This window comes from Capra hircus, chromosome 7 (genome assembly GCF_001704415.2).
Source record: "Capra hircus breed San Clemente chromosome 7, ASM170441v1, whole genome shotgun sequence".
Lineage (NCBI taxonomy): Eukaryota > Metazoa > Chordata > Mammalia > Artiodactyla > Bovidae > Capra > Capra hircus.
Window position 1 is genome coordinate 68234366 of NC_030814.1, and position 14174 is coordinate 68248539.

At 38.8% G+C, this 14174-nt stretch overlaps 1 protein-coding gene across 1 annotated transcript; it reads left to right on the plus strand.

Moving 5' to 3' along the window:
• On the plus strand, positions 2622 to 3575 carry LOC102178444 (olfactory receptor 2T29). Its single transcript, XM_005682869.2, has one exon. It carries the CDS (start codon positions 2622 to 2624, stop codon positions 3573 to 3575), a length of 954 nt encoding a protein of 317 aa, XP_005682926.2.

Consider the following 14174-nt stretch of genomic DNA (forward strand, 5'->3'; position numbering starts at 1 on the left):
ATATTGGTTAAGAGTTCTGCTTTAATAATAAAAGTGGCTAAAAATGAGAAAAAAATCAGAAATTGCAGTACAGATATTTGTTACTTTTAACTCTCTTGATTTCATTATTCTACAAAGACCCAGAGGGAATTTATCTCTAGAAGACCATGTTCCACTCCCTTAATGGGCATAGTAAAACCAGTGATGATGTCACTCTCTTGTTTCTTTTTATATAGTTAATTGTGGCCACTTTCCATTAGTCCATCTAGATGAGGTTTTTGGCATCATCTGATTTTGGGGTCAATCAGATAGGAAGACAGGAAAAAAGAATCAAAAGGGTAACTAATATCATTTTTACTTGGGTTTCTGTCACATTCTGTTAATGTTTGAACTTATTTCTAATATTTTTCATTATCATCTGTTTCTCTGGAGAGAAGCAAATGTTTTTTTTTTCTTGAATCTTTCATATTACATTTATTTACTGCAACATATTAGGATACAAGTTTTGATTTCCAGTTATATACAGACAAAAGAATACACACCCTCCTACATTATTGTAATTTCTTTTCTTGAGACTGAAATTAATAGAAGAAAAGGGACTAATTTTACTTGGTATGGGTGTTATTTCTGTATGTTAGAACATTGAAATAAATGTCTCAATCATATCTGTTTCCTAGAGGAAATCTACAGTTGGTGGCTAATACCCAAATTGTACACTGTGGAGGGGACAGTGGGTTCTACAGTATTTATGCAGTATTACAGACTCTGTGTCCCAACTCCTGAGCTGAGACACAAGTCTAGGCAGATGCCCCAAGAACCTGAATTATTTAATTTGTAAAAGGAGAAAATAAGATGAGTAAGTACTTCATAGGCTCTTGGGGACAAAAAGCACAGTAATGCAATAAAACAATTGCTTAGAAGCTGCCAGATTAATGTAAGATTTGTTACTACTCTACTACTACTGTTAATAATTACTAAGTTTAATAAGCACCGTTTTTGTTGATTTTGAGCTCAGGCAATTTGGTAGAGTAAAGTAAGAAAAAAATTGGCCTCCCTTTTGAATAGGGAGGCCAATTGTGTTTTGTGGTACAAACAGAATTCCCTTATCTGTATGGTGTCCTAGGTATTCAGTGTCACTTGAACACAGTGACTTTCATTTACCAAAGAAATGAAAGTCCCACTTCCCACTTGCCCTCTACTCTCTTTTTATTTACTCAACAAATAGATCTGAGGTCTTCACTTGTACCAGCCACTGTACTGGTCCTTCATTCTGACCACAAATAGACAGTCACAGGTGTAATTTTGTCTTAATTGTACAGTTTTAAAATTTTACACAGATGGAGCTCAGCATTCATCTGCCAGTGAAGGTAGAAATTGACAGAAATATATGTTAATGCAATTTGTGGCAAATTTGTTGTATATCTATATTAAATCACCAAATTCACTTTCAAAGTTGTCTGCAGCTTCATCACTCCAGAACATGGGGTTGTTAATAAGCTGAATATTGTAATTAGTCTTGGGATTATCACAAGAACATAAAATATATTTGAAGCTTGGAAATTCTACTTGAAATACTACTGCATCATAAGCATTTCTAAACTCTTTCCAGAAAGTAGAGCCAATATTTCCTTTTGTTGATAAGGACTTATAAAACTTAACATTTAACATGTCAGAAAATGAAAAGATCCAAAATGTAATCTGCCTGATAGAAATTTTAGGAAAAACTACGAATTCTCTTAAGAAAGTTCAGGTGTATTTTTTTCCTACTGTTCTTAATAATTTATTTTGTATGTCTTTTAACATTCTAGTTTAAATCATATTTATGTAATATTTCTCCCTCATCGACTGATTATGACCTTAAGTGTAACCAAGTTTAATTTTTTTTTTTTTGTCTTCAGCATTGAATGCACATATGTACTGTGAGCAGCAAGATAGGGGACAGAACATTACATGGAGTCAGAGACTTCTCAGTGTTTTTCAGTTTTTCTTTACGCATCTCTTTTTCCATGAAAACTTGATTGCTGTAGGCAATAAAGCAGATAATGCTTGCAAAACAATGAATGCCTTGTCTTGTAAATGGCTGTGACCTTCTAAATGCTAGTTCTGTTCCCTGATATTTGAAACAAATGGTAGGAACTGTAAGGAGATGATGTTGCCGAAGCATGTACTAGATAAAACAGAGATGGGATTCTCTATGAAACTCTGCTTACCCACAGTTAAAACTGGAAATATAATTTGTACTTGTTTATATTTATATACTCTTATTCGCTTAAATATGTATTTATGTAGAGTTTGCATCAGGATATCTCATGACACTGAACTTTGGCAAACTTACTATTAGTAACTGATTAATTTAACCCACAATATATTCACTGAAAGACAAGTTTTGAATTCTTTCTCTTTCAAAGAATGTATTAATTGCAGGAATCTTACAATCCTCAAATCTACAACCCCATGACATCTCCTCTTATTAGCACAACTGGATTGTATACATGGCTGTGCACGCAGGTGTGTATGCACACACAGACAAAAACACAAACACACATGCAGCAGAAGCTCAGTAAACATTAATATCAGGTGGTCATATTGCATGAGCAATCTATTAATTACAAAGCTCTCCTTGCTTATCTAGGTGAAACTTTATGGACAACTCCACCTGGGTGGCAAACTACACTGGCCAGTTGGATTTCATCCTCGTGGGGTTCTTCAGTCAATCCAAGCACCCAGCTCTCCTTTGTATGGTCATTTTTGTGATTTTCCTGATGGCCTTGTCTGGTAATAGCATCCTGATCCTTCTGATACATTCTAATGCCCATCTCCAAACTGCCATGTATTTTTTTATTAGTCAGCTGTCCCTCATGGATGTGATGTACATTTCTGTCACTGTGCCGAAGATGCTCATGGACCAGGTCATGGGTGTGAATGAGATTTCAGCCTCTGAATGTGGAATACAGATGTTTCTCTATTTGACTCTAGTAGGTTCAGAATTTTTTCTTCTGGCTGCCATGGCCTATGACCGCTATGTGGCCATCTGTCATCCACTCCGTTATTCTATTCTCATGAACCATAGAGTGTGTCACCTCTTGGTGTCTGGCTGCTGGTTCCTGGGATCAGTGGATGGCTTCATGCTCACACCAGTCACCATGACCTTCCCCTTCTGCAGATCCCGGGAGATCCATCACTTCTTCTGTGAGGTCCCTGCTGTAATGAAGCTTTCCTGTTCAGACACTTCCCTGTATGAGACACTCATGTACCTGTGCTGTGTCCTCATGCTCCTCATCCCTGTGACAGTCATTTCAAGCTCTTATTTATTTATCCTCCTCACCATCCACAGGATGAATTCGGCAGAGGGCAGGAAGAAGGCTTTCACTACTTGCTCTTCCCACATGACTGTGGTCATCCTGTTCTTTGGAGCTGCAGTCTATACCTACATGCTCCCCAGTTCCTACCACACCCCTGAGAAGGATATGCTTGTATCTGTATTTTACACCATACTCACTCCTGTTCTTAACCCTTTAATCTATAGTCTTAGGAATAAGGATGTCACAGGGGCTCTAAAGAAAATGTTAAACATGGGATCTGTCACAATACTGTAAAGTAAGACATTTTTGTACTAATGGTTTATTTTCCTTCATTGTACATCAGAAATGTATAGTCTTATGCCAATATTATTCTTCAGATTTTCATGCCATGATGTATCATCCCATATTCATCCCTGAGAGAGTTGATAGGCAGTCCAGGGCCCTTCCAGTAGGAGATGAGCATTCTCCCTCATGCTTTCCTTAAGCCTTGTGCAACAATGTATCTTGCCCTAGAACTGGCATTTCTTTAGGTCCAGAGCTAATGGTCACACAGCATGATATCTTACTCATGGAAATGATTTTATTAAATGTTTCTTATACTACATTATAATTTTTAAAAAATGGGTGAAATTAGTTTAAAATCTGAGTAACGCATGGATCCTACCTGGAAGGAATTTGAACTATAAACGTAGTTCATGCAATAACTGTAATTGCTGTTACTCAGTCACTAAGCCATTTTTGACTCTTTGTGACCCCATGGACTGCAGCATGCCAGGCGCCTCTGTCTTCCACTATCTCCCAGAATTTGCTCAAATTCAGCATCTGGGTGTTTTCCAGTGAATCAGCTTTTCACATCAGGTGGCCAATGTATTGGAACTTCAGCTTTAGCATCAGTCCCTCCAAAGAATATTCAGGATTGATTTTCTTTTAAGATTGATTGGTTTCATCTCCTTGCTGTCCAAGGGACTCTCAAGAATCTTCTCCAACACCACAGTTCAAAGACATAAATTCTTTGGTGCCTAGCCCTCTTTATAGTCCAACCCTCACATCCACACATGACTACTGGAAAAATCATAAGTTTGACTATATACACCTTTGTTGGTAAAGCGATGTCTCTGCTTTTTAAAAAATTTGTTTAGGTTTGTCACAGCTTTCCTTCCAAAGAGCAAGCATCTTTTAACTTCATGGCTGCAGTCACCATCTGTAGTGATTTTGAAGCCCAAGAAAATAAAATCTGTCACTGGTTTCACTATTTCCCTTTCTATTTGCCATGAAGTGATGGGAATGGATGCTATGACTTTAAGTTTCTTTTCTTTTTTTATAATGTTGTGTTTCAAGTCAGCTTTTTCATTCTGTCCTTTCACTCTCATCAAGGTGCTCTTTAATTCCTCTTTTCTTTCTGTTATTAGAGTAGTATCATCTGCATATCTGAGGTTGCTGATATTTCTCCCAGGAATCTTGATTCCATCTTGTGATTCATCCATCTTAGCATTTCACATGATGTTCTTTGCATGTAAGTTAAATAAGCAGGGTGACAATATAAGCCTTGTTGTACTCCTTTCCCAATTTTGAACCAGTCCATTGTACTGTGTCTGGTTCTAACTATTGCTTGTTGACCCACAAACAGATTTCTCAGGAGACAGATAAGGTATTCTGGTACTTAATCTCTCTCTATTCACAAATGATAAGATATTGTATATTAAAAATTCTAAGAAATATAAGTAAATACTACTGAATTCTATTAGTTCAGGATAATATAAGACAAATATGCAGACAGTGTATTTCTAAATGCCAGGTATTAACATTCTGAAAGTGAAATTTAAAAAATAATTAATCAAAGAATAAAATATCAAGAATTTGGGGAGAAATTGAACAAAGCTACTGTTAAGATTCATACCTGAAAAATACAAAACTTAGTTGAAAAAATTTAGAAAGACCTAAATAAACAGAAATGCATCTCATATTCATAAATCAAGGATTTAATATTAGTAGGATGGAAACACTGCTTAATTTAATTTACAGATTAAATACAATCTTTGTCAAAATTGCAGCTGGCTCTTCTATAGAAATTTGGAAGCTGATCCTAAAATTCATATAACATTGCAAAGTACTTTGAAAAGCCAAACCAATAAGCAGAAATAATAAACTTGGAAAATTCCACTTCCCAATTATAAAAATTGCTACTAAGCTACAGATATCAAAAGAGCATTCCACTTGCATAAAGTGAAGTGCAAGTCACTCAGTCATGTCTGACTCTGCGACCCCATGGACTATAAGTCCATGGAATTCTCCAGGCCAGAATACTGTAGTGGGTAGCCTTTCCCTTCTCCCGGGAATCTTTCCAACCCACTTGCATAGTATAGACATTTAGATCAATAGAGTAGGATTTTTTGTCTAGAAACAAACACACATTTATAGACAATTTATTTTCAATAGAAGTTCCAAGACAGCAGGGAAATGATTTAACAAAAAACACTGCAACAAGTAGATATCCGTGTAAAAAAAAAAAAAATGAAGTTGGTCCCCCAACTCACAACTTACACAAAATTAACTGAAAATAAAGACCTAAATTCAATGACAAAAATATAAAGCCCTGGGGAAAAAAAAAAAAACATATGAGTAAATCTTGACCTTTTGGCTTCTTAAATATGGTAAATATGGTACTAAATGAACCAGATTCCAAAAGAAAAAAAATTAATTTAATCAACCTGAAAAACTAAGTCCCCCATAGAATGTAAGAAAGCCCCCCAGGCTCACCTGAGTTCCAGAAACTTGTCCAAGGACAACCATTTAAAGGTGTACCACTAATCAGAGTGAGGGAAGGAGTGGCTGTATAAATAGGAGTGATTTTGTGAGTAGAGCAAGCCCCTTATTCACACAATGAATGAAATGAATCCAAGAGAGTGTGAGTGGGTAAACAAGAAAGAGAGTAAACAAAGAGGACAGATAGATGGAGAAAGAGAAATGGGATACCTGGATGGGTGAAGGAAGAGACATAAGGAGAGTCAAAGAGGAGGAAGGAAGAATAAATACCAGGAAGAAAAGTTGAGAGATGAATGGAAGTACAGAACAAAAGAAGGGCAAACGAGCGAACGGTTATTCGGATGGATGAAAGAAATGAAGGAAAAAGAAAAGAAGGAATGAGAGAGGGAGGTTAGTATTTGAGAGAACAGATAACTGGTAGGATAGAAAAATGGATGGAAAAATACATTAGGGAGGCATTGAATAAAAAATGCAAATTCACCAGTGTTTACATCTTTATCTTGATACTTCTGCGGCACCCAGAGGAAATTTTGTTAGTAGGAGTCATAAATTATAAGCTCATTATAGAACTTCAACTCATTTCTGTAGGAAATTATTGCTCAAATATACCCTTCTAACCCAGAAAAATACAGAAAATAAAATTTGACAAGCCAATACCATTGCTGCAGTTTCAAAAAGAGACCAAAGGCTCAGCATTTTTCCTCCCACTGACATCTTGTCTCCACTCAGGAGACCAGTCTGAGTTTGGGGAAAACTCCCTTTCTGAGTGAAAAGAAAAGCTTGGCAAAAGACCCATGGAGGCTGAAATGAAAGCTGGATGCAAAGATACTTACTTGTAGGAGGCTCATTCAGACCATGTCCATTAAAACCTGGAGACAAAAAAGGCACACATTAAGGAGAGTTGAAAGAACCCCAGATTTCTAAACCCCAGATTTCTTTGTCCATGTGGGGCTCCTTTAGAGATGCCATTCTCTCTGTACCAGGTGAACATTTATTAATCTTCTATTCAGACTTAAATGTCATCTCTATTATAAAGGAACTCCTTGCCTTTTGATTAGAAATGACCCTTCTATACCCACCTCTCCAACATGAGACCGTCTCCAACAAGAGACCCTCATTACATTTTTGTCCACACAATTTTGCCCCCACCCATTTTGCCCCCATTTTTTGCTTGCTATATGCCCTTTTACCCTCACTGGCCCAGGGAAGGAGTGGTTGACCTTTGGGGGATGCAGTTCACTTGGAATCTCTCCATTTGTCATCACTGTACACTTCATTTCCAGCCTTGTTGAACCACTTACAGTTTCTCCACCCTGTCATATATTCTTATCTTGGGATCTTTGCACATGCAGTCACTTCTGTCTGGATGTTTCTCCTGTTTCCTTATCTGGGTAATTTCCTGATCATCCTTCAGATCCTCACTTAGATGCCTGCTCTCCCAAGAACTCTCCCATACTAGGTCAAGGACTATTTCTGGTACCCACAATATCCAATGCTGAACATATCACAGCTCTGGTTATCTTCTATACAAACATTTATAATTTATCCCCCTTTCCTCAAGATTGTGACCTCCATGAGGTCAGGGAATGGGACAATCTAGTTTATCTTTGTCCTGCCAGAACCCTAGCACCTAGCACATTGCCTAATCTGTGTAAAAACTAAAATCTTAATGAGTGAAGAAGAACTAAAGAGCCTCTTGATGAAAATGAAAGAGGAGAGTGAAAAAGTTGGCTTAAAGCTCAACATTCAGAAAAGTAAGATTATGGCATCCAGTCCCATCACTTCATGGTAAATAGATGGGGAAACAGTGAAAACAGTGGCTGACTTTATTTTTTTGGACTCCAAAATCACTGCAGATGGTGATTGCAGCCATGAAATTAAAAGACATTTACTCCTTGGAAGGAAAGTTATGACCAGCCTAGATAGCATATTAAAAAGCAGAGACATTACTTTGTAACAAAGGTCCATCTAGTCAAGGCTATGGTTTTTCCAGTAGTCATGTATGGATGTGAGAGTTGGACTATAAAGAAAGCTGAGCACCGAAGAATTGATGCTTTTGAACTGTGGTGCTGGAGAAGACTCTTGAGAGTCCCTTGGACTTCAAGGAGATCCAACCAGTCCATCCTAAAGGAGACCAGTTCTGGGTGTTCACTGGAAGGACAGATGTTGAAATGAAACCCCAATATTTTGGCTACCTGATGCGAAGAGCTGACTTATTTGAAAAGACCCTGATGGGAAAGATTGAGGGCAGGAGAAGGGGACGACAGAGGATGAGATGGTTAGATGGCATCACCGACTCAATGGACATGAGTTTGTATAAACTCTTGGAGCTGGTGATGGACAGGGAGGCCTGGCATGTTGCAGCTCATGGGGTCATAAACAGTTGGACACGACTGAGTGACTGAACCGAACTGAATGAGTGATAAGCCAAATGTGGTACATCTACCCAAGAGAATGTCATTCAGGCTTTCACAGAAGGAAGCTCAGACACATGCCACAACATGGGTGAAACTTGAGGACATTATACTAAATGAAATAGACCAGTTACAAAATAACAAACGCAGGATAATTTTGCTTATATTACTTGCACAGAATAGTCAAATATTTAAAGACAGGAAGTAGAATGGTAGTTGTTAACACCTGGGGTAGATTGAAATGGAGAACTATTTGTTAATGTGCATAGAATTTCAGTTTTGCAAATTCTAAAGACTGGTTGCACCACCTATGTATATACCTAACACTACTGTACTGTACACTTAAACATTGTTCTGATAAGTTTTGTATTTTGTTTGTTGTTTTAGTTGCTAAGTCATATCTAACTCTATGGGACCCCATGGACTGTAACCTGCCGGTCTCCTCTGTCCATGGGATTTCCCCTGGTAAGGATACTGGAGTCTGTTGTCATTGACTTCTCCAGGGGATCATCTTGACCCAGGGATAGAACCCGTGTCTCCTCCTGACAGGCAGATTTTCTTTCTTTCTTTCTTTCTTTTTTTTTTTTTTTTTTCACCATTGAACCACCAGGGAAGCCTGACCTATATTTTACTACAATTTAAAAAAATCAGCTCCCACCACGGCTCTTCCTAGTGTAGACCCCGCTGATTTTCTCAAATCTCATCTCTTCTCTCTCCCTTGCTCTCTCTCTGATTCAGTCACAATGGCCTCATTGATAGTTATGTGATAAAGCAAGCACAGCAAGATATTATCGTGCATTTGATTATAATTATAATAAGTATTTCTTATTTATTTTGTTTTAAGTAAGTTAGAATGCATTTATTATTATATTTGGCTAGTAATGTAGATCTGCATTACAAGTTTTTGCTCTTTTTGGACTATCAGTATGCTTTGGCAATTAAAAGCCCATACATTAGATAAGTTGTCCCTCTGCCTCAGTTGTACCCACAAAACCTATGTAATATTGCTCTATGTTGCCCCTGCTCTCAGGAGTGTCACAGTCTTCCAAGAGATATCCTTCAGACATCAGTTCCTCCTCTTGGCCTTGGATGAATCCTGGGACCTGGTGTTATATTTCTCTTTGGAGTGAAAGTACAGTCTTGTAGACTTTCCTTTTGTTGTTGTGCTATGTCATGTAGGACCTGGGCTTCCAGGAACAAAGATTTATCCTCATGTGCTGAAAGTCTTCCCTGACAGAGGCCAGCCTGTTATGCATCTCCATAACAGTTGCAGCCACCAGAAAAGGAAGCTTTCAGCTCAGAGGCGTCAAATTATCCATCTTCCCTTTTCTTTAAAAGAAAATTTTTTTTAAAGTTTTAATAGTATGAAAACACATTTACATGAGACTTGGAAAATACAGAACAAAGTTACATATAGTTCCACAAGTGTAATGTGACATTTACAAAGAAGGATCTTTGACTAAGCCATCAAAAGCCTCAAAAAGTTAGAAGACTGAAAAAAATCACAGAGTGTAATTGCATAGAAAGTGAAGTCACTCAGTTGTGTCCGACTCTTTGTGACCTGTGGACTGTAGCCCACCAAGCTCCTCCATCCATGGGATTCTCCAGGCAAGAATACTGGAGTGGGTTGCCATTTCAAGAAAGCATTTAAATGAGAAATAAAGATACTTTAAAAACCCTATGTGTTTGAAAATTAAATGTCCACTTTTAAGTGATAGGTGTATCTAAGTAGCCATAATAAGGAAAATTAGAAAATATTTTTTAACTAAATTGCTTTTAGAGTTTTCTAGGAGATGAAGTTCAAAATGCCAGATAAAAGCCCTTTAGCTCCTGGTTATGGCATGGGTACTTGGGGTGACCTCAGCTCAGTGACTGTTTACCCACTAAGATTGGAAGCATTCTGAGATTTTAACTGGTACAGCCGTGCCCATGCATGGCCATGCATTATCAGTTTGGTGACATCCATTCCTGGACCTTTCAAACCCCTCTTCTCAAGCTTTATCTTTCAGACTCCCATCAGGAGAATTTCAGGCTCTCGCCCACCTTCACTGAGCATAGCTCAAGGCAGTGGAAAAGAACACAGCCATCCCCAGGGCTATAGCTGGGTGGACTCAGGGCAACTGCTGCTTTAGGACACATTGGCAACAAGACAAATGTATTTGTGGTTACTAAAGGCAAAGAATTTGTGGGAGGAAATTGAGGATGAAGGTTGTCAAGAAATAAAAACATAAGGAAGAAAATGGCAGAGGAGTAGGTGGACATGGAATATATCTCTCCATGGATACATCAGGAATACACCTTCAGACACAGAAGTGATTGCAGACCACCAGCTGAGAGCAGGCAGGAGTACCTGACCACCAGAAAAGAATATATAGAACCATGCAAAACTTGCTAGGATGAAGGAACAAGGAGGAAAAACAGGAGAGTTAGTAAGACTGGACTTGCCCTCAGTGAGTGGGGGAACTGAAGCAGGGGTCCGATCTCAGGGTATTTATTTGTGACTTAGGAGAAACATTTGAGGCTGAGAGTGGAGCAGCTGATCTGTGACATCCTAAATGGAATGATAATCACATAGACATTCCTTTCTGCAGCCATTCGTACCCCAGACAGGGTTGCAGTTCCCCTAGAAGGCACAGTGGCTGGGAGCTGAAGTGTAGGGATTGTGGACCAATCCCAGGGCAAAGCCTGCTGTTGACTGCAGGGAGACAGCCAGAGGGGACATGAGGGAGGAGATTGTGGTGAGAAATGCCTGTGGAGAAAAGTCAGGCAGCCATGGCAGCAAGCGCATACTGCTGAGTCATGAATAGGGGATGAAGCCATCATGGTAGCCTCTCTCTCCTCACACACTAAGACCAACACCAGCACGTGAACAATGGAGATGCTGGCCTTTCAAGTGCTTGAGGCAGGGAACAAGAGAAGGATCCCAGCCAGAGGAGCCCTTCACGTGCCTGATGCACCAAGCAACAGAGAAGCATGTCAGGCAGGGGAGACCTCTAAGTGCATGAATGGGCGGAGCAACAGAGAAGGACTAGCCAAAGAGGCCTTCTGATTGCCAGCTGCCAGAGGCTAGAAAAAGACTCTGATAGAGCCATAGCTGCAGCTGAGGCAGTCTGTGTCCCTGCACACTTGGCACTGTCAAGCAGCTGCGCCACTTTCACACTCAATCCTCACTGGGGCAGAACTGCCACAGGCTAGAAAAAGTCCTGCATCTGTGCATGTGGGTTGCTTCAGTGGTGATTAAGTCTTTGTGACCCTGTGAACTGTGGCCTGCCAGGCTTCTCTGTCTGGGGGCTCTTCAGGCAAGTGGAGTGGGTTGTCACTCTTCTAGAACAGCATATTTTCTGCTGCCCTAGCCACCAGCTCCCCTGAGTACCCGGTGCTGCCAAGGGCCCTGTGACCCAAGCAGCTGTACCACGTCCATGGCTGGCACTCAGTGGGGCAAACCCAAATCCTCCTGGGCACCTCAGGAGCAAACTCCTGTGGACAACTCACATGCAGAGGTGGAGATAAAGCCGCTATTAAAACCCAGGGACAGTGTGGCTAAGGAAGAAGACCCAAACCCTTGTCATCAGCTGGGCAAGCTGTAGATTAAATCTACACCATCAACTAGGCAGACTCTGTGTCTATGGAATATATTAAAAAAACATTGAGAGTTGTCAAAAAGAAAACAAAAACAAAAAAATGCACCCACTAGTTCTGACAGCTTTCGATATTGGAGGCAAAAACACTCCAGAGTAGGACCAGATTAGAGTCTGAGCTGCCCCCATAGCAGGTTCAGAGACCAGCAGTGTTGGAATGCATCTAGGGAGGCAAGGTGGACTGTGACTCCCAGCGAGGGAAAGTACACTGGTAGGAGAGACTCAAGAGAAGCATTTATTATTCTTATATTTTGGCTTTTACTGTAGTTTCTTCTGGATTTATTATTAATTTTTCCCCCTTCCCCACCCCCTTTGTTGTTGTAGTTGTCGATTTCACTAATACTATTAAATCTATTTACACTTTTGAGAATTTTCTTAAAATCACACATTTTATTTCTGTTATATGCTTCTGCCTCAATGTTGGCCTTTTGTCGTTTTGTGGGGTTTTCCTTTTTTATTCATTTTTCTGCCTTTTTTCTTTTTTTCCCCTTTTAATTTTAATTAAAAAAATTAAATTTATCATTATTTTTCTACATTTATTCATTTGTTTGCCTTTCCCACTGTTCTTTTCCTTTTGTGGTTAATCTTTAATATACATAAATCTTCTCAATCTACCTCTAATTAACTTTGTATTTCTATTCTTTCTTTTTCTCACCATATTTGTTCTGTTTTTGTTGATTTATTCCCCAGGTAGCACTTTGCTGTAGTTTTGTTTTCCAGTTTATACTGTAGTTTTGTTCTTAACTGGATTGGATTTCATTTTTGGTTTCCTTTGTTTGTGGGGTCAATCTATTATGCTTAATTTTTTTGGACTGTTTTGGTTCTGCTTATGGGTGTATATGTATGTGTTTATTCCATTATTTTAGTTATTATTTACCTGATTTTGTAATTGCCATTTGCCTGGGGTGCCTGTTTTCTTCCTCTTTTTTTTGTGTATTTATTTTCATCCCATTTAATGTCATAACAAACCACATGTGGAATCTCTGTTTCCAGCCAGAGATCAAGCCCTGAGCCTTTGGAGTGGGAGTGCTGACTCTAAGACCCTAGACTACCAGACAACCCCTAACCCTAGGGATTAACAAATAATGAGAATTCCACAAAAGCAACTACTTGTACACAAGGCCTATCATCACCCAGCTACCAGTAGTACACTTTGCACCCTCACCCAAACAATAAACAAGACAAAAATACAAACCTAATCATCAGTAGACAGGATTGCCACCTCACTCAGCCCTGCCCATCAGAGGAGAGAGAAAAACACCTTACCTCCACCCACCATAATACAAGCAAAAATCACACCCTACACAAAGCTTACACAACTGGACCAAACTAATGAGGCCAGAAACCAAGGAAGAAAAAATTCAACCTTGAAGCATGGGAAAAGGAGACCTCAAACACAGTAAGTTAAAAACAACAACAAAAAAAACAACAACAAAAAAGGAAAGGCAGAGAAATACTGCACAAATGAAGGAAACACACAAGTGCAAATAAATGAAGAGAAAATAGGCAAACTACCTGAAAAAGAATTCAGAATAATGATAGTAAAGATGATGCAAAACCTTGAAAATAGAATGTAGAAAATGAAAGAATCAATGAACAAGGCATAGAAGAATTAAAGAATAAACATACAGGGACAAGCAACACAATTACTGAGATTAAAAATACTCTAGAAGGAATCAATAGCACAATATCTGAAGCAGAAAAATGGATCAGTGAGCTGGAAAGTAAAATGGTGGAAATAACTGCTTAGAGCAGAATAAAGGAAAAAGAATGAAAAGAATTGAGAATAGTCTCAGAGACCTCTGGGACAATATTAAATGCACCAACGTTCAAATTATAGGGGTCCCAGAAGAAAAAGAGAAAAAGAAAGTGTATGAGAAAATTTCTGAAGTGATTGCAGTTGAAAATTCCAACATGGGAAAGGAAATAGTCAATCAAGTCCATGAAGTGCAAAGAGTCCCATATATGACAAAAGAAAGAAGAAACATGCCAAGACACATACTAATCAAACTAACAAATATTTAGCACAAAGAAAGAATATTGAAAGCAGCAAGAGAAAAGCAACAAGTAACATACAA

Bases quoted from the DNA above. Each gene is read 5' to 3' on its own strand.
- LOC102178444 (XM_005682869.2), top strand. From the start codon at position 2,622: ATGGACAACTCCACCTGGGTGGCAAACTACACTGGCCAGTTGGATTTC.